At 37.2% G+C, this 23094-nt stretch overlaps 2 protein-coding genes across 2 annotated transcripts in view; one reads left to right on the forward strand and one right to left on the reverse strand.

Annotated features, from left to right (window-relative positions):
* Window positions 1–10190, reverse strand: part of ppp4r1l (protein phosphatase 4, regulatory subunit 1-like) — an 18995-nt gene extending 8805 nt beyond the window's left edge. Inside the window, exons 1-14 of the mRNA XM_015052137.1 lie at window positions 9936–10190; window positions 7880–7924; window positions 7388–7517; window positions 6348–6454; window positions 6119–6261; window positions 5823–5969; window positions 5563–5670; window positions 5049–5114; window positions 4787–4945; window positions 4461–4585; window positions 1868–2349; window positions 1477–1787; window positions 864–947; window positions 583–768 (exon numbers count right to left, since the gene is read on the reverse strand). Of these exons, the coding sequence (XP_014907623.1) occupies window positions 583–768; window positions 864–947; window positions 1477–1787; window positions 1868–2349; window positions 4461–4585; window positions 4787–4945; window positions 5049–5114; window positions 5563–5670; window positions 5823–5969; window positions 6119–6261; window positions 6348–6454; window positions 7388–7517; window positions 7880–7924; window positions 9936–9942 (2100 nt within the window). The 5' untranslated portion in view covers window positions 9943–10190. The remainder of the gene's footprint in view (window positions 1–582; window positions 769–863; window positions 948–1476; window positions 1788–1867; window positions 2350–4460; window positions 4586–4786; window positions 4946–5048; window positions 5115–5562; window positions 5671–5822; window positions 5970–6118; window positions 6262–6347; window positions 6455–7387; window positions 7518–7879; window positions 7925–9935) is intronic.
* Window positions 10191–10296: 106 nt separating this feature from the next.
* On the forward strand, window positions 10297–19625 carry LOC106959523 (ras-related protein Rab-22A). Its single transcript, XM_015052140.1, has 7 exons — window positions 10297–10585; window positions 11075–11154; window positions 12603–12684; window positions 15965–16036; window positions 16295–16401; window positions 16717–16826; window positions 18319–19625. The coding sequence occupies exons 1-7, from the start codon at window positions 10550–10552 to the stop codon at window positions 18414–18416; spliced, it is 585 nt and encodes a 194-aa protein (XP_014907626.1). The 5' UTR covers window positions 10297–10549; the 3' UTR covers window positions 18417–19625.
* The last annotated feature ends 3469 nt before the right edge of the window (window positions 19626–23094 follow it).

Genomic DNA, 23094 nt, shown 5'->3' on the forward strand with positions numbered 1-23094 from the left:
AATGCAAAATGTTTTTTTTTTTTGTACAATTTTGGCTTAATTACTGCTCCAACTGTTTGTTGTCCTTTCAGTAAATCGCCTTCGATTACTAGATTAGTGAATGATTATTTCAATAATTGATTCATCACAATTGTTTCAGCCCTAGTTTCAAGTATCACTTTTCTGCAGAAATTGTCTTGTTAGCACCTCACAACACCGTGTTTGTGGCTCAGAAAAACTAAGCTACGTTTAAGAAAAATAGGAATTATAAAAATCAGGCTGACGAACAGGTGGGACGATGCTGTTCGAGCTCATTTCTCACAGTTCATAAACCGTTAAAGAAATTGGTTTTATTTTTGGACAAAATACTTAATCCACACTTTAAAAATTTTAAACATACCCATTTACATATAATCTAATGCATCCTAAAAAGTTCTCCCTCCCCAGGTTTTAGACAAAAAGCTGCATTATCACGTCTGTTAAAAAGTTAACCGCCCCCTGATTGGCTGCTCAAACAGCTGCTTAAACATAAAAACCTCCCACTGAGATAAAATCTAGGCTGTAAATAATCATCTCTATCAGACTGTTGGGCCGATTTCCTACCTGAACATCACTGGCCAGCGTTTCATACGTGTCCTTGAGGCAATGCCAGTTCTGCCGGCCGAGCGTGAGCGCCACGCCAGGCAGGCTGAAGGCACAGTGTTTGGCTATCTCTGTGTCCACCGTCTGCGCCCGGGCCGGGTCGGTCATGGAGAGGTACTGATCCAACAGCTGCTGGGGGATAACGTTCTGCAAACGGAGCACAGAGAGTAAGATTAAAAAAAAAAAATCATGTGAAAGAGAAAATGTGTGGAATATTTACAGGCCGGCGTTTTTAAACTGACCTGGATTTTCGGTTTGTCCTCAGACCCTCGGGTTTGTATCACCTCTACCTCCTCTATCTCTATGGGTTCGTCTGATTCAGACTCCTGGGAAAAATGAAAATACAGTTATAGAACAAACCAAGCTGACTATATGCAAAAAACACTTCAAATTAAAGGTGCAGCTAACAGTTACGTTAGTAATCCATTATTCTGATGACTAATCAAATGAGCAGATGTAAAATATTGGCACATTTCGCAGATTTTTCACTTAATTACTGCAAATAAAGAAAGAAAGGAAGGAAGCAAGGAAGGGATGGGAGAAAGGAAAGATAGATGGAAGGAAAGAAAGGAACACAATTTAGAAAGAAAGGATGGAAAGATGTTTGGAAGTATGGAAGAAAAGAACGAACGAAAGAATGAAGGAAAGAAGGAACAAATAAAGAAAGTAAGTTACGAAGGAAGAAAAAGGAATAAAGAAAGAAGGAAGTTCAAAAGGCAGGAAAGAAGAAAAAAGGAAGAAAAGATCTGGTATGAAAGAAAAAAAAAATCAGGTTCCATTTTTTAAGTCATGTTGCCCAAAAACCATTTCTTATCTACATGTGACCAAATGTTAACAATCTGAAGCGTGTCTTACCGGCGCTGGAGAGTCAGGAGAAGACTCCTCTTCCTCCTCCTCTTCCTCCTCCTCCGGCTCCGTCTGTGTCTGCTCATCTTCCTGCTCTTGGACCGGACTCGGCTCTGTGGCAGGAGGAGTTTCTGCCGTTTGCTCCTCGTCTGTGCTGGTTTCCTCCGTTTCAGACGGCTGAATATCCGTGGATTGGTCCTCCAGTAGGCTTTCGGGGTTGGATTCTAGTAGTTCTTCTGCTTGCTGTTCAGTTGGGCTGTTGTCTGTTGGGCTGTCGAGCTGTGCAGCCTTCAGAGCCGCTGACAATACTTGAACTTGAGCTGGGAGGTAAACCACATCTGTAATTACATCTGCATTCCCAGAAGTCTCACCGTCTCACATTCCGGCATCAAACACTCACCTTGCACATCTGGATCATCAATGTGAGGTTGCAAACAATCCAAAACCTTCTGGATCTGATCACTGGTAGCTTTCCCATGGCTGGATTTAGACTCTGAACAGTTTTCTTCTGGTTCCTCCTCTTCTACCTTTTCCTCCGTCCCTTCCTCTGATGTCTGACAGTTTAGCATCTCCAGATCCTTGCTGATGTCAGGTAGAGGCTCTCTCCAGTAGTTGAAAGAGTTAAAGCTGTCGTCGGCCTGCTCCGTCTCTTTTGTATTTTTAGCATTGTTTGTAACCAGGGGGCTGTCTGTCACAGCCAAGCCGGGAAAAGAAAAATGGCCTTGGTCTTCGAGGTGGTTCAAGTCCTCGCAGTCTGGCGTTGCCACGTGCTCCGGCGACGGCGTGGCTCGGCCGTCCTGGTTGGGGGGCGTGTGTGTGATGGCTCTGTCTTTGTGGCAGCTGCTAATGTCGGAACAGTTCAGGGAGTTCAGAGAGCAGTTGCTGCAAAGAAATACAAGTTCAGAAACAATCAGTGCTTGCCATTTTGGTAACTTTACAAAATTATATCTGAAGTAGACAGGGTGGTTCGTTTGGGGAGGTGCGAATGTGCAATCAAACTCAAAAAAGCTCAGTTTGGTTGTAGTGAACTCTTGTGTGGTTCGAACGCACATTTGAACACCAAACTGACTGGAAACCACTCCAAAAGCAGGAAGCAAACTATAATGCAGGGCATTCTGGGTAAATTCAATTAAATCTAAATAGTCCAAGTCTAGCACTTGTGGCAGAAATGGGCCATGGTGTTCAACCAATGAGAAATCCTAAACGCGTAAAATTCAACACCAGAAATGGTGCAACACTGAGCGCAAAGAAGTTACACTCAGTCTTCTTCAAAGGTTTTCAGTGATTTTTGATGCAGCGCCGCCACAGGTGAGGAAGTGAACAATTGTTATCAAACAATCCAATTAGTTTGGATTGTTTGACAAAGCCAACCGCACCGGATGATAATATAACAAATACTGCAATTTTGGTTCCCAATCGAACTGATTCTACTGGACTATCAGGTGTGAAACTCCCCTAAAAATCTCTACAAGCAAGAGTTCTATGAGTTTAAGAGTTTCATTTGTATAAACAATAAAATCTGTCTATGTCTATTTCTTTGGTAATGAAACTTATCACAGATGAAGAGAAGAACAGGCTGACAGTCATGTCTCATTAATAACCGTGATTCATTCAACCAGTGACTAAGGTGCAGCTTCCTCAGCCAAGAAAACATCCGATCTAGTCTGTCTGAAGCAAAAATGTGACAAATTTGTGCATGACAAACTATTACCACACACATTTCCTAAAAAAAAGAAAAAAAAACTTTGTAACTCATTAATCATATCTGCTTTCTACTGGACAGCAGAAAGCAAATTTCACAAGTTCCCTGTAGAAACCAACAGTCCTCGACAATTGAGGTATCCATGAAACGTAGCAGAATTATTCTCGCAAATCTTTTTCAGCATCTGCAGGAATCTTAACGCTGATCTTTATGAATAATAATTGGACAATAATTACAGCTTTTAAAGGGGAATTGGATTGTTTTATTAGAACGGAGCGCGGTCAAAAAGGGATTGCTTTGTGCCACACCGACCCTCCTGGTGGGTTGTGTTAAATAAAGGCACCACTAATCTGAAACCAACTTCCAGAAAACTGCAATACAGCTGAAACACTGAGTTCTTTTTAAATGAAGGCTAAAACTCCACCTGCTTAGAGTTACTTTTTGACCATTTTAACATGTTGAACCATATTAATTAGGACCAGGACCATCTCAATGCTAAACTTGTTGCAGCAGCGTTTCTAAAGTAGTATTTTTTCAAAGTAGTACCATAAATGATCCTTGGTTCCTGAAACACTTGAATCAGTACAACAACCCCTTGAACCAGTCTGAGGGTTGAATGACCTAAATAACAGATCAAAAACAGTAAAACTCTGTTGTTAAACTTAAATGTCTATTTTTTCAATAGTTTAGCAGTAAAAAGATTAAATGAATTGCAAATGCTACTTACAGTGTCGATATAAAGTTTGATTAAAATGTAACTAATTGTGATTAATTCATTGTCACCACTAGTTTTAATACATCTAAATCAATCAGTAATCTGAAGGAATGACACTCAAACATCAAGACAGTTAATCTCTTTACTTAAGAGTGATGGTTTATTGTCTCGGATTAAATAACTCGCTGTAAGACTTCCTGTTGTCCTGTAGAAACATCTTTTCTACTTTTAACTTGCAGCATTGTGCTGATGAGAAGGAAACTAAAGCTGCCATCCAATCCGTGGCTCCTGATTCAGCAGTTATAAAGGGAAAGCAGTGCTTCTTTTCAAACACAAACAAAACAACGCCTTTTCCTTCGATGGGGCGCTAAAGTTGGATGGAGAACTCTTAAGCAACTTGAGGCTATGAGTAAAAGTGGTGTTGAAAGAAGTTACGTGGCTACTGCTTTGCAACATGTTGAAATGAACGGTTTTGCTCAAATGTAGACATTTTGGAAAGCTTTTAGAACAAACATGACATAGAACACCTACATGTGATCCAGAGTCATTATAATAAAAGTTCAGTGATGGTCTTACTTGTCCGTTGTACACCTGGGGACCTCTGGAAGAGCACCATCTTCCCTGAAATGAAGGCCTGTGCTGGAGGGGTTGGCAAAGGTGGAGATGAATCTCCCCAGAGACTGAAAGGCAGCCTGTCGCACCTGAAGGTGGAAAAAGTTTGTTTTTACAAGACTTAATGAGTTAAGAAACCACAATATTAGATAACATATAATTTGAGGATGAAGCCATTTTAAATGGCGCCATTTCCTCTTTTTTAAATTTTAACTGTCACAATAAATGTCCCAATCATTTTGACGCAATTATTTACACCGCAAACATTTTCCCCAGTTTGTGAGACTCACCCAACGTGATTGGTCACTGATGAGGTTGATGAACAGCGGGGACAGTTTTGAGCGTCGCACCTCTGGAGAGGTGGAGTTGGAGACGGTCATGAAGCACTCAGCACACGCTTTCCTGATGCCCCAAAGGCTGTCGGAGCACAGGTTGAAGAACTTCGGCATCTGCGTTAAAAATACAAAACAAACTGAGATTTGTTGATAGGGACAAAATTTAAAAAACCAGTATGAAAACAAATGTTGTAAAAAGTATTCTGAAGTCTCTCACCAGAAGTTTTTCTGTTGCTTCCTGACCAACAATAGAGCAAAATTCCCCAAAATTCCCTGCACACACCTGTGACAAGCATGATGGGGAGAAAACGGGGTCAAACACTTCAGACAAAATTTAATAGTTTAAGTATGTTTTGATGAGATGTACTGTGATTATTATCACAGTACATAAATTTGTGCATGGGGGCATAATTAAAACAGAATTACAAAGGGAAAAAATAAAATACTTGGCAATGTTTAACCACATTTGCAGCCCTGACACCAACTGGCACCAGTTAGACAGAATTAACATTCCAGGGGGGAAACAACGGCGTAGTGTCAGCAAAGCCGCTGGACGAAACAGAACTGAGGCTGATTCACAGACTGATTGAATTCACACTGACAGAGCAACACAAACAGAATTAAACTTGACCTCAAATGCCTGCTGTCTGAGCCGTGCTTTAGGCTGCAACACAACAACTAACCTACAAATCATCTTCAGATTTCTGAATGTGAAAAAGGAAAGATTTTACCTTGCGCACTTGGAAGAGTCTGGCATCGCTGCAGAGGTCGCAGAAGCGTAGCAGCAGCAGATGCTCCACTGTGTCTTTGCTCAACATGGTGACAACTTTACACATGATCTGTGTGACGGAACAAAAGCACATCAGGAGCTCAAGTAAAAGGAGGTCAATAAAAGTCATCTAAATCAAACTGGGTTTATTTCTATGCATTGATGGTCTGTAATGATAACATAAGAAAAAAGAAATGGGTCAAATGAATAAATGTTTCTTACAGCAACTGCCTCAATTTTGTAGTCATCATCACTGCTTGGTTCTGTCAACTCGAGCAGAACAGGACAAACTTTGGTCTCCATGTCAGCTTTAGAGATGAGGCCCTGCTCCAACAAAACCAGTAGCGCTGCCTGACTCGTCTTCCGCACCTGCAAACGATGAATGGGTCGATTGTTAAGTCAACATGCAAAAACACAAATGCTCCGTTTTTAAAATCCCCAAAACATACTTATTTGTACTTAAAATGCTTTGCTTAGTTTTGCAGTTCACCTAAAGAAGTTATTTATTTGAAACCTACCTGGTTATTTGGATCTGTAAGATACCGGACCACAATGGGTACCAAGTATCTTGAGAAGGCGGCTGGGAAATTCGGCCGACTCTCATGCAAAAACATGGCAATATTAGGAACTTGCTCCATCAGCTCCGATCGCACAGTGGGCTCTAAGCACACACATCACAGCTTCAATTTAATAAACCAAAATAAAACAAGGCAGCAGAAACAAAAAATGACAAGAAAATACATCTACCTCCATCCTCTGACATTCTGGCAATTGTCTCCATGACACTGATAAAGTCATTTTCATTGTCACTGAACTCTCGAAGCACATCAAGCAGGCCGCGCGCCACGATCTGCCTAGAAAGCAACAGCTCCAAGTTAGTGGTATGCCTGCCAATACCTACAAGGGTCAAGTTCGCAAAGCACAACACGCAGCTCCAAAAGCAACGCCAAGTACATTCCACACAATTCTATTTCAAAATAAGAGGATGGCTTAGCCCTGCACATCAGAGCATAAAAAGCATGAAGACAACAGCTGGAATCAGTAGCTGCAGGGCCACATGAGACAAAAACAAAAGACTTTAGAACTGTGGGGTTATTTATGAAAGATGCATCAGGCAAAAACAGACTGAAGAACATAGCTATCTTTAAAATTAAAGAAATTCTACATATAAAGAGGGAGAGGTAAGGAAACATTCAAACACTTTTCTGACATTCTTTCACTGAAATTCATTTCAGTAAATCTTCAAAAAGTGTTGCTATCACATAATTTCACTACGTAACTTAATGCAATTTATTATTTGGACCATGAACATTATTTTTTTTTATTGCTGCACAATTTCCTAGTAATGATTGACTCCGGTTAATATCCCTTCCATGTAAATACTGATTTATTTGTTGACGTCTCCTTGTTGCAAAGACGCCAAAATTATGCTGCAGATAAAGAGATTTTTAAAATTTGTTTCCCTTTAACTAATGCATATTTTTACTATTCATGATTTTTTAGAGAACACAAGTGAGTATCATTTGGTGAAAACAGAAATACTGCTGTATTAAGAATATTTGTTACTTCTGATAAAATAAAAAGCAAAGATGGTCTTCCCTTTTTAAGAGGGAGAATTGTCTGAGAATTTGTTTGATTCTCAGACAAATGTTAGATTGTTTCCTCTCTAAAACTATATCAGCAGCAAACAGGTCAAGCACAGGTTGCAAAAGAGGTGGTGATCTTAGTGTTTGACCTGTTTTTAGAGGACAGGAGGATTAGCCGACTGAACACAGAACTCAACTTACCTGTTGAACGTATTTTCGCTGAAGGCGTACTTCTCTAGCCTTCCCAGAGGAGTTAGGTTGTCTTGTCCAGCATCGAGGAATGCTGTGATACGGATGCCATCGCAATCTGCAGCGTAATCATCAAATCCAACTATGGGTGGAAAAAAAAATATTTTGTTGTAAGCTAGATCAAAGTCAAGAAAAATGTATAGAACAGCAGTCTCATGTGACATTATAAAAAGTTTTATGTCAGAGGTAAATAGCAGGATTTTCTTGAGCATGAATATTCTGCAATTTAATAAGATTTACTTGTGTTTAATTAATTTGGCTGATGTAAATTAGACGCGTTAGGCTGTAAAATTGCAATGATAGCACAGTATCAACGCTAAAAAGTTGTCCAAAAACAAAAGAACCTCTAGGCAGAATAAAATTCATTGTGTTTTTTTTTAAATATATTATATATTTAAATATATATGTCTATATTTTGTCATACAAATTTATTGATATACTTACAATCGTCCAGATCATCATGGCCATCTTCAAAGTATAAAGATAGACCTGCAACAATAAAACAGTAGGTGGGGAGTTGCATTTATAAAATAAATATAAACGTTTGGTGAGCAAGAGTGTTGCATCAGGTGTGACTGACTGCATTTGATCTTTTATTGTGCCTACAATTTAAATTTTAACACACTTTATGATTAAAACTTTGGTGCATAAGATAATTTCTCTCAACTCAACATCTAAATTATCTTTTAGATACATAACTACACTTTTGCTTTACTAATTCATATTTTGTTTGATATATTTTAGTATACTTTGATATTACATTTCATATCAAAACATTTTTACTAAACAGAGCTCTTAGAATAAAATCAGAGGTTTTCAGGCTGAAGTTGTTTGGAAGATTTGCAGTTCAAAGGTGGATAATTCAATTATGTGACAAGAAGATCATGGGATCCAGTATAATATTTAGTAGCATTATCGCAATTGAAAAAGCCTCATATCCAGTTCATCTCTCCTGTAATAAGAAGTTCAGTCTGCTTATTTATTTTTAAATCCAATAAAGGAATTACACAGAGAATATATATGACCCATATAATTTATTCTGGCTTAATAAAATAACAGATATGCTTAAAAATGATCGAATAACCAAAACATTGAATCTTAACTGTTTTATCATGTCAGCGAGTGCAGCAAACACAATAATAATAATTTTGGATGCAGCATTTTATTAGGAGACCATGTATTCATGCTGAAAATTGATAATATATTGGAATAGTTGGATGGATTAACCGCCTTTAATACCCTCAAGTAATGTATGTTTATAGTAGCTGAGATTTTAAAACTAAATTAAGAGTTTCAGGAAACTTAAAAAAAATTGTAGTTTAGCCAATAATGATATAATCATTAAGATTTTCAGCAAAAAGCACTATTAATAAATGTTTCCCTACAAATAACATTACAGAGTGACAAGAAGAGAACCTGTTATAAGCCTTACAATTCATTACTTGTATCTACCAATTACTCGATCTAATTATTTATAAGAAACCTGATAATGATCTCAAAACTCTAAAATCTTTCTCAAAAACAAAAAATCTGTAGCCAACATAAAACAATGATAAAGAAATATTATCTGCATGAGTATTGATACAACCGACTGCGATATGTTTAACTACTTTATGCTATTATATGTTCCAAATTACAATGTTTGTCCTTTATTTTATGTACATGTATATTGTTATGTACGTAGCCTATTTTACTAATAAAGAACTACTGCTGATGGGACATTTCCTGCATTGACCAACACACTCTAAACCTACTGGATTTTATTGGAGAACAAATAAAAAATACGACTTTTTATACCATTCAGTAATAGAGACATCATAACACCAGAAAGTTCAAAGAGGAGCCCCGAAAAGGATCCAGGAGGCGAAGCCTGTGTTTACAGCTGTTGAGGCTAAGGAATGTGCTCCAGATTTAAAACACCCTAAAACTTGGAACGATGTTATGGAGCTGGTGTTTTACAACTTAAATAGAAAACGTTGCGATAGACTTTAAGGCACCAGCAATATACCCAACGACCAAAAACAAACAATACACTTTGTTATGATATATGGCAGGATTTGTCAGCTTATGGCTGACACTGACTGTGGCTACCCGGCTAACGCTAGCTAAGTTAACTCGATAGCATTTGCTTTTACAACAGGTCGAAAATCATCCAAACAAAAGAGATAATCTGTATTTAAATAAAACTAACTCGGTGATTTTATAATACGACATTCTCAATTTGAAAATAAATTATCAAAGCACGCTTCTGAAACGACCCATTTCGACACTCCTGATTAGCTTTCGTTAGCGAATAGGCTAGTCTTGCTAAGTCTGCTAACACGGGTTGTCCAAGCCCTGCTCTAGAGTCGGCTTTCCTAATTTACCATTACACCAAACAAGTGGTGAAATAGTTACTGCAGTTCAAGTAATACATCTCTGAACAATAAAATGGCACTTTATCTAGAACAAAAAAATCCAAAAGTTTGTAAGAAAATATGGTTTAAAAAAGTGTTATTACCTGCCATCTTGAGTATCGGCTCGGCTCTGCGGGCTGCCTATCTGCCTTCTAATGCGCTTCCGACGACAGGGGTGCTTTTCATGGCAGGGGTGCCTTTTTCGATACAACACCGTCCGCCGTCCCGTTATGGGCTGTCACTCAAACACGGCAACAAACTACTTCCTGAAAGTACTTCCCGACGCTGCCCTTTACCGACTAATTATGTTTTAAACAACTACTGCTACTGTTGTTTTGCAGCTCTGGTACAAACTCGACATAACTGAGCAAAAACTGAGCTTTTCTTTGTGCGCCTTCAAACAAAAAAAGAGAGGCTATACAGTCACGTGACTATATGCCGTAGTTCAAGATGGAGCCTGCGCGACTCAGCGGCTTCGCAGTTAGCTAGCTAGCTACCTACAATAATGACAATATTTAATGAAATAGGAACGACTTCGAGACGTTTTGATGCGTACTGTGGGATTTTTTGCCTAAATCAGGATGTCCATTTACAGTTTTTGTTCACTATGAAGCTATAGTGTTTGCAAACAGAGACCACCTGAAGAATATTCAGATAAGAGAGAAGAGGAGAAAATTGTACATAACCTCAATCTAATCTCGCTTTAAGATACAACGACATGGCACTGAGAGAGCTGAAAGTTTGTCTCCTTGGGGTAAGTCACGGTGTCGATTTGTTTAAGGATAAGACTTATGTATTTGTGATGTTCCAGATCTGTACTTACGTTTGTAATCAAAACTACATTCAATATGATCTGACGTGAAGGTTTAGCAGGTACACTTTAAACATGATTTTAGGTAATTAATCGTCTTGTATACTATTCAATTTGCCATAAATACTATTCTTATATGTACGATAAGCACCTTGAATTATCAGCCTGTATACCTAATTAATAGGTTAATGACACAATGAGAATATCAGAAAAAAAGAACGAGGACAGTCAACCAGCTAAAAATATTCTATCAGTAAAGACGGAAATAATCTGTCAGTAGCTTAATTTAAACTACTGACTTTTTTGCCTAAGGAAATAATATAAGCTCATGGTTCCTGTTTAATTCTCTGTAATGTAGCAGTCAAGAAGAAAATGCCACAAAATAGCTTTTGTCCATGCTTAATACAAACTCTCTTTGTTTTGTTTCTGCAGGATACTGGAGTTGGAAAATCAAGTATTGTTTGTAGATTTGTGGAGGACAGCTTTGACCCAAATATCAACCCAACTATTGGGTAAGTTTCCCCTGTGGCTTATATACTGTCACCTTTTTGGTGGCTTTGGGAGAATGCTTTCTTAAATGGTTGGTATTGATTTCAGTAAAAGCTGAAAAGAAGCATTTTGTTGACAGGAAATGGGGCTATCTTATTGTCAAACATTTGATAATTATTTTAAAATGATTGTTTGCCAAAGTCTTTATGACAATATGCAAGTTTTCTGTTTCTTATTAGATGCAAACTAGGTCAACTGGGTGTTTTTAAGTATAATTTTGATTTTTAATTAAGAAAATAACTTAATAAGGCTATTAATAAAAATACCCCAAAACTATTATCCATCCATCCACTGTGTTTATAGTTACAACAACTTTTAATTCTCATTTGGCATCAATAGAGTATTTTTGAATTGCTTTGAATTAAATTTATCTGAGATCAGGACATAAAAGTCACAGCCTGGAAAAGAGAAAACCAAATGTCCCTCTTCCCAGCATCACTTTTCATGTCATTTTGTGGGATTTCTAGGTGTTCCTAGATCAGAAAGAAATTATCGTCCCTCCAGTGTGTTCATGTGTCTGCTCCAGGCTCTCCACCCAGTTGAATGGGCTTGAGAAATCTCAAAAAGGCGTCCTGAAGAGATGCCTGAAACACTTGAGCTCACCCGTTTTGGTGCAGATGACCAGCATCATCCCACTTGGATGACACATCTCTTACCCAACCTCTGGTCTGAGTCTGACTTCTCTCCAGCTGATTTCAGCCATTTGTGTCCAGCTTCATGAATCACTTGTCATACCATAAGTCATTGCTGGAATGTTGATAGACCAGAATATTGAGACGTTTGGCTTTCGACTCGTCTAGTTCATTATCTCAACAGACCACAGCAATCCATCGTCACTGTTCATAAAACAAAAGGAGCATTCCGTCTTTTCTTTGGTAAAAAATAATGGCCTCTGACTTAGAGCTGGCTTTAATTCCAGCTACTTGGCACTCAACTTCCTGTTGAAGACCATGGCTTGAAAATGCAAACACACATGACAACCAAATAATTGGTGAAAAACAAACACTCTGATCTTCCTAAAACAGCCTCCTGTCTAATACTACACCTTGAGACTATAAACGGGATCTGGAATACTGGGCAGTTCTAGGAGAGTCAAATCCGCACAGCGAACAAGATTGATTTTGAAAAGTCACAAAATATTTTTAAATGCAGCTAAAATAAATGCCATCTGATCAACCTAGAAAAATAAAAAAAGTAATAATAATTAAAATATGATGTTAAAAATGTTTTTTTATTATTTACATATTGATCAGAAATTAAGTAGAAATATTTCAAGAGGGTATAATAAAAAAGTAAAGATGGTATCAACAGTTATCAGACATTTATTGACTTTATTTTCTTGAGCCTCAAAATAAACCCATCCAAGATTTTCAAATTAATTTATTAATCATCTGCTCACTGTTTCCAACAGCGCATCGTTCATGACCAAGACAGTGCAATACCAAAACGAGATGCATAAATTCCTAATCTGGGACACGGCAGGACAGGAGCGGGTAAGTATTTTTTAATTTAGTTACTCTGAAGTTGAAGTATAACAAAATTTCCATGTATTTCTAAAGCAAGTGAAATAGTTATGTAGCTCTAACTCTGTGTGTGAGCCCTTGCAGTTAGCCAATTCTTCTGAAAGGGGGCAACATTTTCCTTTCTATAGAAGGAGGTCTGGAATATTGTCTGTGGTATTTTTTTTAAAATCGGAGATGGATATTTGTTTTGTTTGAAAGCCAAATACAAATCTACCATATTTTGTACTTTGATGTTTCTGGTACATGTTTGTCTCAAAATGATGTCACCCCTGTCACAAACTTGACATTTGTTCATATATAAATGCATTTCTTTTCTTAAAATATCTTCTTGGAGGTTATAGAAGACATATAGAATAAAAGCAAATCCACACTGAAAGTGAAACCAGCCCAGTGACAGTTGTTTTGTTTTTTTGTGTGAAAGGAGCAGCTTTCTCCTTTGACTCACTGTCTAACTCCTGTCTCTCTGTGCCTTAGATATCCAACATCACTTCCCTTTTTTCCTCTGAACTTCCCTTTCTCAAGCTCAACCTTCTGCTATTGTAATGTTTTGTCCCCTGCGTCAGCGCTCTCCACAGAGCTGAGATAAGATACGGCTCGTCTTTCATCCTCCTTCCCTCTGGAGGATTCCTCTTCCTTGTGCTCTTCAGGGGACATCCGTGCAGACCTATTTAAGATAAGACAGGAGGATGAACTCAGCGTCTCAGCCCTGTGGCGTGTGCTGCTGTTTCTGGTGTATCTTATCTGACGCTTTCTGCCACTCTACATCAGACTGTCCCCTGTTTTTGTTTTTTTACTTTTTAATTAGGGCTGCAAATAATTATTTGAGAAAGCGATTATTCTTTTGCGAATTCTGATGATTAATTGAATAACTAGATAAAAAATATTGCTGCAGATTTTTACACAACAGTAAAAATACATAACCAAGTAAATCAGTTCCTTTTTTGAATAAGAAAATAAATAATTTATTCCCTAAAATGCAGTAACATAGCATCCCTCTATACAGTCATTTGTAGCAAAGGATGCAGGATGTTTCAGCCCCATTTCTTATGCACAACCATTTCAACCTCTTGATCCCTTAACAAGTCCACATGTATAAATGTAAAAGAGTCAAATGCACCATGTGTTCCTGGGTTCCTGTTTCTACAAAGCGGCTGTGGTATCTAAAGGCCTTGTTTTCTAATCTCTTTGAAGCTTTGGCTCGTCAAAATCTGACAAATTGCAAGAAAGGAATACAAAACCAGCTGAAACATAAGTGCAGCAAGGGAAGTCTCTTAGATTCCCCAAGTTCAGCATTCGTATCTTAAAATCAGATCAGGCATCAAGCGACAACTGATCCCAACTGTAACCCACCAACCTTCCACCTCTGACTGCCCTGTTTCACAGAAATCAAGCGAAGTGAAGCCTCACATCCACTTGGAAAAAGAAAGTCCCTTTCGTACACCCAGCTTGTGGTTTCAGCTATTAATCAGCTCTGCCAGGGTATCACTGTAGTTGTTTTTTTTGCTTCTGTGTGGCCAGACGTCTGGCCTCGGTGTGATTGCTCTTTGGGTTCAGGCGGCGATCGACCACACAGGTCTTGCTGTGGCGAAGCCCCAACACTCGCCAGCGAAACAGACAGAGCTCTTCTCGGTGCCGCTGCCAAAATATCCCAAGCTGGATTCCTGCTGCTAGACTTTAGGCCAGTAACAACTGTAATTATGGGGAATGTGTGCTTTTCTGAGGTAACATTGTCACTCTAAGACGAATGGTTTGTTTTGTTCTATTGTGAAGGAAAACTGAATTGCCGTACAGGCTGGGTCACCCAGGATTTCGAGTTTCTGGGTCGTTGCTTTCCAAATAGATATCATTAGCTGATGTGTGACACTTGAATCAGCTGCAGAGTTACCCGTTGAAACCAGAAGTTTACATACACAGGATAAATAGATTAACAAAAATTCTCACTGTCTGAAGGAAAATAAGACCAAACTTCACTTGTTTTAGGTCAGTTAGAATTGCTAAATGTCAGAATAATGAGAAAATACAGATATTCATTTATTAACGTCATTGTACATATTTTTAAGTACTTGATTGCATTGCCTTTTAGCTGTTTGACTTGAGTCATGCTTTTAGGGTCTCCTTTCCCAAGTTTCTCACAATAGTTTGCTGAAGTTCTGGTCCTAGTTCTGGTCCGCTCCTCCTAACAGAACTGGTGTAAGTGAGTCAGGTTTGTAGTTTAGTTATTAGACTGATACCAATATGTTGAAAATGAACAAATATTGTTAAATATCTTTTTACTTTTTATTCACAAGATCAGAAAATAAGTCATTGTTTTTGCTGGATGCTTCAACAGCAAAAAGAGTAAAAAAACCTCTACATACTGTATTAAAGGTTTTCTTTCAAGTGACAGTACTTTAATGCTGTAATGCTGAAAGTAGATAATACCTACCAACAATATGTAAGACACTTTAAACAAATCAGTCTTTTATTTCAGTAGCACAATCTCACACATCCAATAGAAAAATAGTAATTTCCTTTAGAGGAATCCAAACACTACGGAGCGGGCTTATTAATGAGGTCAGGTCTGAGCTGGGGAGAGCTTTATCTTTAAACACCAGAACCGGGTAAATCAGAGTTTACACATTCTGCACAGGCTGTTCTGATCAAGGAGTGTCTCCATGATGCATTTGGTTTAGATCAAATTTGTGATCGTTCATAAATGTCTACTTGTTAACATCTTTTGACACTTTCTGCTCCTTTTCCCCTTGATAACATCTGAACGTGTAAGGAGAAAGGACTTGCACTGCTTGACTTTTTAAAAACACACCTTTTTTGTGTTGATCAGAGTTTTATTTCACTTGCTACAGTCCAGCTTAGTCGTGTCATTTCTTTTCTGCGTCAGAGTCTATGAAAAACCACAATCTGTAGGAGGTAATCATGTAAAACTGTGCAGTTATACTGAACTGATATATTTAGCATTCGCATATCACAAAATGAATGACAGAAAGGAAATGAAGGTCCTCATTGACGCATCAGCGTCGATTGTTTGTAATAGGATTATTTACAGTCACATTCTTCATTCTAAATCCTCTCACATTTCATTGGATTTTAAGCTATTTTCAGGATTGACGATGTCAGAGTATAAAAACGGTTTAAGCAGAGATTAAACTCACTGCACAGTTTAAACTCATCATTTATGTCGCTTCTCTTTCAAAGGTCCACACAGCATTGTTTATTTTTTTTTTTTTAAACAGCGTTTCTCATCTTCCCATAGTTTCGTGCTCTGGCGCCGATGTACTACAGAGGTTCAGCGGCGGCCATCATTGTTTATGACATCACAAAAGAGGTGATTTTAACTTTTCTTTTTTCAACTAATTAGCTTTTTACATTCATTGCATTTGTGCGAAAAGAAATAAAAGTTCTTTAAGAGAACAAAACCTTGCAAACGATAACATTTTTGAAATTAATTTATGCATTTTGACATGAGAGTGGCACCAATCTGGTTCTTATAATGCTTCAGTTTTCCTGTTGTCCATGGAGACTGAACTTTATGCGCCTCTCCATGCATTTTTCATTTATATTAACATACTTCTTGTCTCATCAGGATTCCTTCCAAACTCTGAAGAACTGGGTGAAAGAGCTTCGCCAGCATGGACCTCCTAATATAGTGGTCGCCATTGCTGGCAACAAATGTGACCTGTTAGACTCCAGGTGAACTTTTGCTTGATCTTATAGTTATGTTTTAAAGTTATCTGATGATTATTACTCCCAATTCACAGCAATAAAGAAAGGGAGGCAATCACATTTCAAAAAACTCTCGATTTTTCCTTCAAAATTATACAAAAGGGATTTTGTTAATAATTTATTTCACTGTTATCTTCTTGAACATTGATAAACACTCTCCCTTCTCCATCTGTTAAATTGTGAAATCTTCTTTTTTATCAGAAAAAAAGAAGTGATGCTTAGCGAGAGAATTGGTTTGCAGGTTGCTAAACATTGTTTTTAATATATCTCGTATGTTTACAGAGAAGTGCCAGAAAAAGATGCCAAGGACTATGCTGATTCCATCCATGCAATCTTTGTGGAAACCAGCGCCAAGAATGCCATAAACATCAACGAGGTGTTTGTAGAGATAAGTGAGTTTTCTGCTCTCCACCTCAGCATAACTCCTCATATAATTATTATTTTCTGTTTCTGAAAGCAGATACCTTTTTGAATAATTTATGATTTTTTTTTTTATAAAAAAATGTTTCAAGAGTTTTGTAAATAAGTCGACAAGTAAAACAAAAGTGAAATATATTCTTTTTGGTCCGTTAAAAGATTATTTACAGTCTGATATTTATATTTCAACCATTTCATTTGGATTTTACATGATAAACTAACACAATGTAGCACATAATTGCAAAGTAGAAGGAAAACTAATGAGTGTGGTGTGTATTTGTAATTAGTTCCTCTTAGCCAGTACTCAGATAGATGTATGGCTCAGTGAGCATTCATTTAGTTCAGATTCTCCATTGGATGTAGGTCTTGATGTTAATTTGCTCATTCTAACATAAATTTGCTTTTATCTAAGCCAGTTGTGCCCAAACTTTTTGTTGTATGGGCCAAAATTGTCAAGAAAGAGTGGCCGGGGCCTAAAAACATACACTTCTTTTTTAAATGCTCAAAATAAATTTTATGTGCTATATATTAGTTAAAAGAGTAAAGTAGTTGGATATTTGTAGAAAATGTATGTGCAAATTATTGCAGATCAAAAAAGACATTTAGGTACAAAGTCTGCTTTCAGATAAAAGTCTAATTTATGGTCAATTACCAAAAAATAAGACCAAGGTGTAGTTATTAAAGAAAAATACTTTGCATTGTCCTCTTCACCTTTACTGTTGTAAAAGTAAACAAAGACTCTTCCTGCATCAGCCATCTGTGCTGGTGGGAAGTGGGGGGGGGGGCTCTACTGGCCCATGGGCCACACTTTGAACATCCCTGATCTAAAGCAATGGTTAGGGTGGTTGTTCTGCTAGGAGGTGACCTTTAACCCCATATTTTTGCAGCCTCTAACAGTTTTTCTTCCATAATTTCCTTTGTGTTATCAGAGCAACATCCCTGCTACTTCTGATTAAAAACATCCCCACACCATGATGCTGTCACCATCTTGTTTCACAGCTTGGGTTGTGTATTCAGGGTGGTTTGCAGTGTTGGTTTTACTCCAGACGTAGTATTTTACATGCAAGCTAAAAATTTACATTTCAGTCTCATTTTACTAGAGCACCATGCGGCTCGTTGCTTTGCCTGTATGTTAAGGTGGACGGTCATTTTTGTTTGAACAGCGCTCTCTCTTCAAAGCCTGGGATATTTTTTGGAAACCTATCCTGTCTGCTGTGTTAGTACCTTCACAGATCAGCTGGATTTATACTGAGATTAAACTAAACACTATTTAAATAACTCCACTTACTTATAAGGGGGATTCTGATATCAGATTTTTTTGCACAGCAAAACTAGCTAAATATAAAATACACAAGAATTTACTTTCTTGTAATTCTGCACTACTGATTATTGGTTTATTGCATACAATCTCAGTATTGTGACAAAATGTGAAGGCTCATACCAACATGTCAGTGTGTTTCCTTGCAGGTAAGAGGATCCCTGTTGCTGACAGTGCAGCAGCAACATCAGGCAAAAGTTTCAAATTGGGACGGCAGGTCTCAGAGTCCCGACGGACGTGCTGCTGATAATTTTGGTGGCTGAACTCGACGCGACCTAAGAACTAAATGTTACCCACCCCGCTATTCTCCTGGTGTGCTTCAGCTTAAAGACACAACACACTATAAAATGTTTTTTTTAAAAACCCCAACAAACACTCATATCTGGTCACTGCAGCTTGACTAGGACAGCAGCAGCCAAGACCTTTTTTTTTTTTTTGCAAAATATGATTTGTATTAAAAATGATTGAGGAAGAACTTTTCAGGTTTTAAACCAAACTTTCATACCTTAATGGTGATAAGTGAAGCTTTCCAGTGTTCTCCGTGGAAGTCACTTATATTTGTACACTTGTACATTTGTAAAAAAGAAAACAACAATATTTTCTGTCAGCAAAAAAATTAATGATGCATTGAAGTAATTTTTTTTAAAAGTTCTAAGTTATTTTTTTTAGGCAAAAAAATAATCTCAGCTTCATGAAGGATCTCCACTTTGATGTTTATATGTAATTTATTTATATGCTCTTTTTATTGCGTGATTTTTATTTTGTTCCAAACAAAGCAACCCTGCTCCCCAAACCCACCACATGTTCACTAGATGCAAACAACAATCATGCAGCAAACAATGCAGAAATGAAAGACGTGTGGGAGTCTACTTCCTTTACACCGAGGGAATACTTCAACATTTTGGTTGAAAGGTGATGGGACATTTACACTTTGGTAAATGTCCCATTACTTCATGAAGTTTAATAAGTCCCAACTATTTTATGTACCTTGTCTAGAGTGTGGACTAAAATTAGAGTTGGTTTGCTGATGCATTATTAGGACAGATGCAGGCTAACCTGCGTTAAAAACGTGTGAAGTCAGTGTGCATGCCTGTTAGAAGTCCTTCTTTGAATGGCTGTTATTCTTCTCTCTTTGGCTTTGAAGAATAGTCTCTTTGGCACTTGTAAGGTTCCTGGGAATAATACGTTATTACTGTAATTTAACCTCTTTGATCAGAAGAACCTCACATGCAGCAGCTCTGTGTTTAATCAGAGCTTTAAACAGTGGCTAATTATTCTGTGTTAACGCCGCCATCTCCTGCCATCTGTTCTACATTTCCTCATTATAGTCACAGAAGACGCCCTCCACTTCACATCCCCGTGCTAACTGTTCATCCTTCTTTTACTTTCCAAACTGTTTAATGGGGAAAGTTTTTTTCACTGATTCTTTAATTGTCCAATAAGGATGTTTTCATCCTTCCTTTTTTTTTTTTTTTTCTTACCTAATCAGCACTGCCTTGCATGTCCAAGTGCTGTTTTACTACTTGGCTTGTGATGAAAATACTGAGATCTGGAAACGAGGCCTCGTTTAAAGAAAACTTTTATTTTAAAGCTCTGATCTCATATTAGCAAGTGAGAAAGCTTCATCAGACGTGGGTTTGCGTTAACAATGTTGACCCGTCACTGAACTTTGATCTGTATTTGACTCTAAATGACTGTGGGCTTGGATTTTCTTTTTTTTTTTTTTTTTTACTTTTTGTGCCTCATTCTTCTTTAACACCAGGGCCTTGATTCTTGCTTTAATTGTTGCACACAATATGATTTTTGGAGCCTTTTCTTGTCCTCTGCATGAATTTAATTCTGAGTTGCAGTGGTAGAGTAATTCACCCTTTCTTCTAGCATGAACTGGACTTTTTATCTTTGTATGTCCACAATTTGCTTTTTAGATCCAGTTGAAACTGCAACTGAAAGGGAACAAATGTTGGAATATTGAGACGGAAGCTCGAACTGCCTTTTTTCCCTTACTGTCAGTGTAAACCGCTCTTCCTCTTTCTCTAAGAGTTTAGCATAGATGTTGTATTGTGGTGTTTGGTCTATGTTTTGCTCAGACATACAACACCCTTCACACTTAATGACACTGTTGTAGAAGGAATAATTCTCATTTTTGTTGCATTTTTTTTGTCATATATCCAGTTGTTTTAAACAATTTTTTTTCTCTGGCTTATACTTAATTGGCCGGTTTAAATAAGTAACCATTTTGTTCTAGCTATTTTCTAACTTGCAAAGACCTGAGAACCTGAAAAAAAAAACACTCCTAGTTGTCTTGTTTGTCTATATCACAATTTTGGCAAATATGCAGAAAAGGGACAGCACTTTAGTAGTATAAACGCTGCACTTTGGTAAATGTCCCATCACTTGATGAAGTTTAATAAGTCCCAACTGTTATATGTACCTTGAGTTTTGTTTCTTTTTTACCTTTTAAGATTTTGGTGCCAAAGTCATTTTAGCACATTTACCCATCTTGACGATGTGATATGATTTACAGTTTCCTTATAACCCATATCTTTTCTCTGATTATTTCAACGGCGTGACATTAATAATGCACCAGTTTTGATTTTGTTGTTGAAATTAACAAAAAGTCTTGGGCTGGCCCTAGGAATCTGACCAACATGTAACATGTTCATTTTACAGTGTAGATATCAGCCATCAGATTGCACACAATTTAATTTCCTTACTCTTTATTTCCCGTTTTTTGTGCAAACACAATATCTCTGTACACCACATTGAGTACATATATCAGCAGTGTAGCAACTATATTTAGCTTTTTATTTTTTCATATTGATTGTAGCAAAATGCCTAAGACTTGTTTGCAGTGTGAGGCCAAATATGTGAAAAGGGATTTTTTTTTTTTTTTTCTTAATAAAACTTATTAAAAAAAAGACAGAATGAGTATGTTCTTTTTTCAAATGTAGTTGTTCATACTCAATAGAAATGTCTCCATTAGCCTTTGGAATACAGTAAGAATGTTGTCAGCGGTTTATTGTGTTTAGTTTTCTGCCAGCTTCTAGGCTATATATAAATATATATATAAAGTATAATATGACACTTGAGATGCGTGTTTAAGTGGCAGAAGGCTTTCAACACACTTTAAGTCATGGGGAAAAGTCAAAGCAATTATAGCTCTCTCCACTTACTAACACCCATTATAAAAATGTCTAAAAGCCTTTTAGATAAATTATTTATAGCAATAGCACAACTTCACACCAACAGATGCAGATTCTGCAGTCTTTCAACACTAAGCTCAATCATTATCCTCCTTACTGTGCAACAGGTGGCAAAATAAACTTGGATCCATCTCTAGACAATTACAGACAAGATTAATGCACTCCTTTTTTTAGTTTTAAACAGTCATTATGACGTCTAACCACTGCAACAAGCAACAAAGTATTGCTTCTTTTTTTTTTTTTTCTTTTACAATTGGGACTGATTAGCATTTCAAAAGCTTAAATAATACCTCAACTTTGACCCCAAACCCCAGAAGAACTGAAAAGACGGCTTCAGGGATTCAGAGAGACCAAACCATCTCGTATCCCTGACTCCTTCGTCTCTCTGCCCGACTTTCAGACAAATGAGCTGCAAAAGCAAATGAAGTGGATTTGCAGTGCTTTCTAACAACTGATGTTGTCATCCAGGACATGTTACTGTTTCCTGGAAGTGGAGCTGCTAGAATGTCAACCAGCAACTGGGTTCAGTCTGAGGCTTCATCAAATTTGTTGCAAGACTGACTGCTGCTGGAGATCTTTCCTTCTCCACAGCATCACCATCCACAACAACTCATGGAAGATGCTTGGATGACATGAGCTATGTAACTTTTCCTTTGGGATTTTAAATTGTATGCAATCTAAATGCCACATTCTCTTGTCTTTCCCATTTTGAAGAGTGGCTGAGAGAAATAGACTGCTGTATCTTGTCACATTTTTTTGCCCCAGGGAAACAAAGTAACATTCTTTATATGTTCTCCTTCACTGCAAAAACACAAACTAGTATTTTATCTAGTTTTTAGTGGACATATCTTGTTACACTTGAAATAAGAAAAAAGAAAACAGTAGATATAGGAGCTAGTTTTAAGTCAATAATTCTTGAATATTGATTAAAAAAAATAAATAAATCAGGTCCACTGACAGATATTTTTCATTTATGACATCAGAAAAATTTCTTGCTATAAGTGAAAAATTCTACCAGTAGGACTTTTATGAATATTCAAGAATTGTTGACTTTAAACAAGCTTCAGTATCTTGCTGAAAAGTTACTTGTAAGTTCATTTTGTCTTGTTTTGAGTGAAATAATATATTTGTGCCAGAAACTAAAGAAAAGTACTTGGTAAGATTTTTGCAGTGTTGAGAGGCAGAAGTGTCACAATCTAATAAAACATAATTTGCTTAACAAGTATGTAAAAATCTACAAATGGCTTATTTGTTGATGATGACTTATATAAGTATTAAAATTATTAACTGCAACTGGAGTCCAGTATGTGTGAAAGTCATGGATTCAGGGAAGTAATGGAAATAAAAAAAAAGTAGATTCAGAGCAGCAATGATGGAAAAATGCATTTCAATTAAATGTGTCAGTTTATGGAACAATGTTAGTGGAATAAAATAATCTAAATCTTTTCTGCATTTAGAAGAAATAGAAAATTAGTATGATGAAGTGATATTGTGTTGAATAAGCTCATGGTTTGTTGTGGATTTTTTTTGTATATTTAAAATATATTTGTAATAGTTTTTTTAGCTGAATAGCTAATTTATTTTATGTTAACAGAGAGTAGATATAACTTTATAATTCTCTATGCTCTGTAAGTTGTTACAAGATCTGATCCAAATAGTAAACTCATCACTCTCTTCAGGTGTTTTCCCCCAGGCTTTGAAAACAGCAGTTATCAAACCACT

The sequence above is a fragment of the Poecilia latipinna genome, unplaced genomic scaffold (assembly GCF_001443285.1).
Source record: "Poecilia latipinna isolate Pla-1442-1.1 unplaced genomic scaffold, P_latipinna-1.0 Scaffold1091, whole genome shotgun sequence".
NCBI lineage: Eukaryota > Metazoa > Chordata > Actinopteri > Cyprinodontiformes > Poeciliidae > Poecilia > Poecilia latipinna.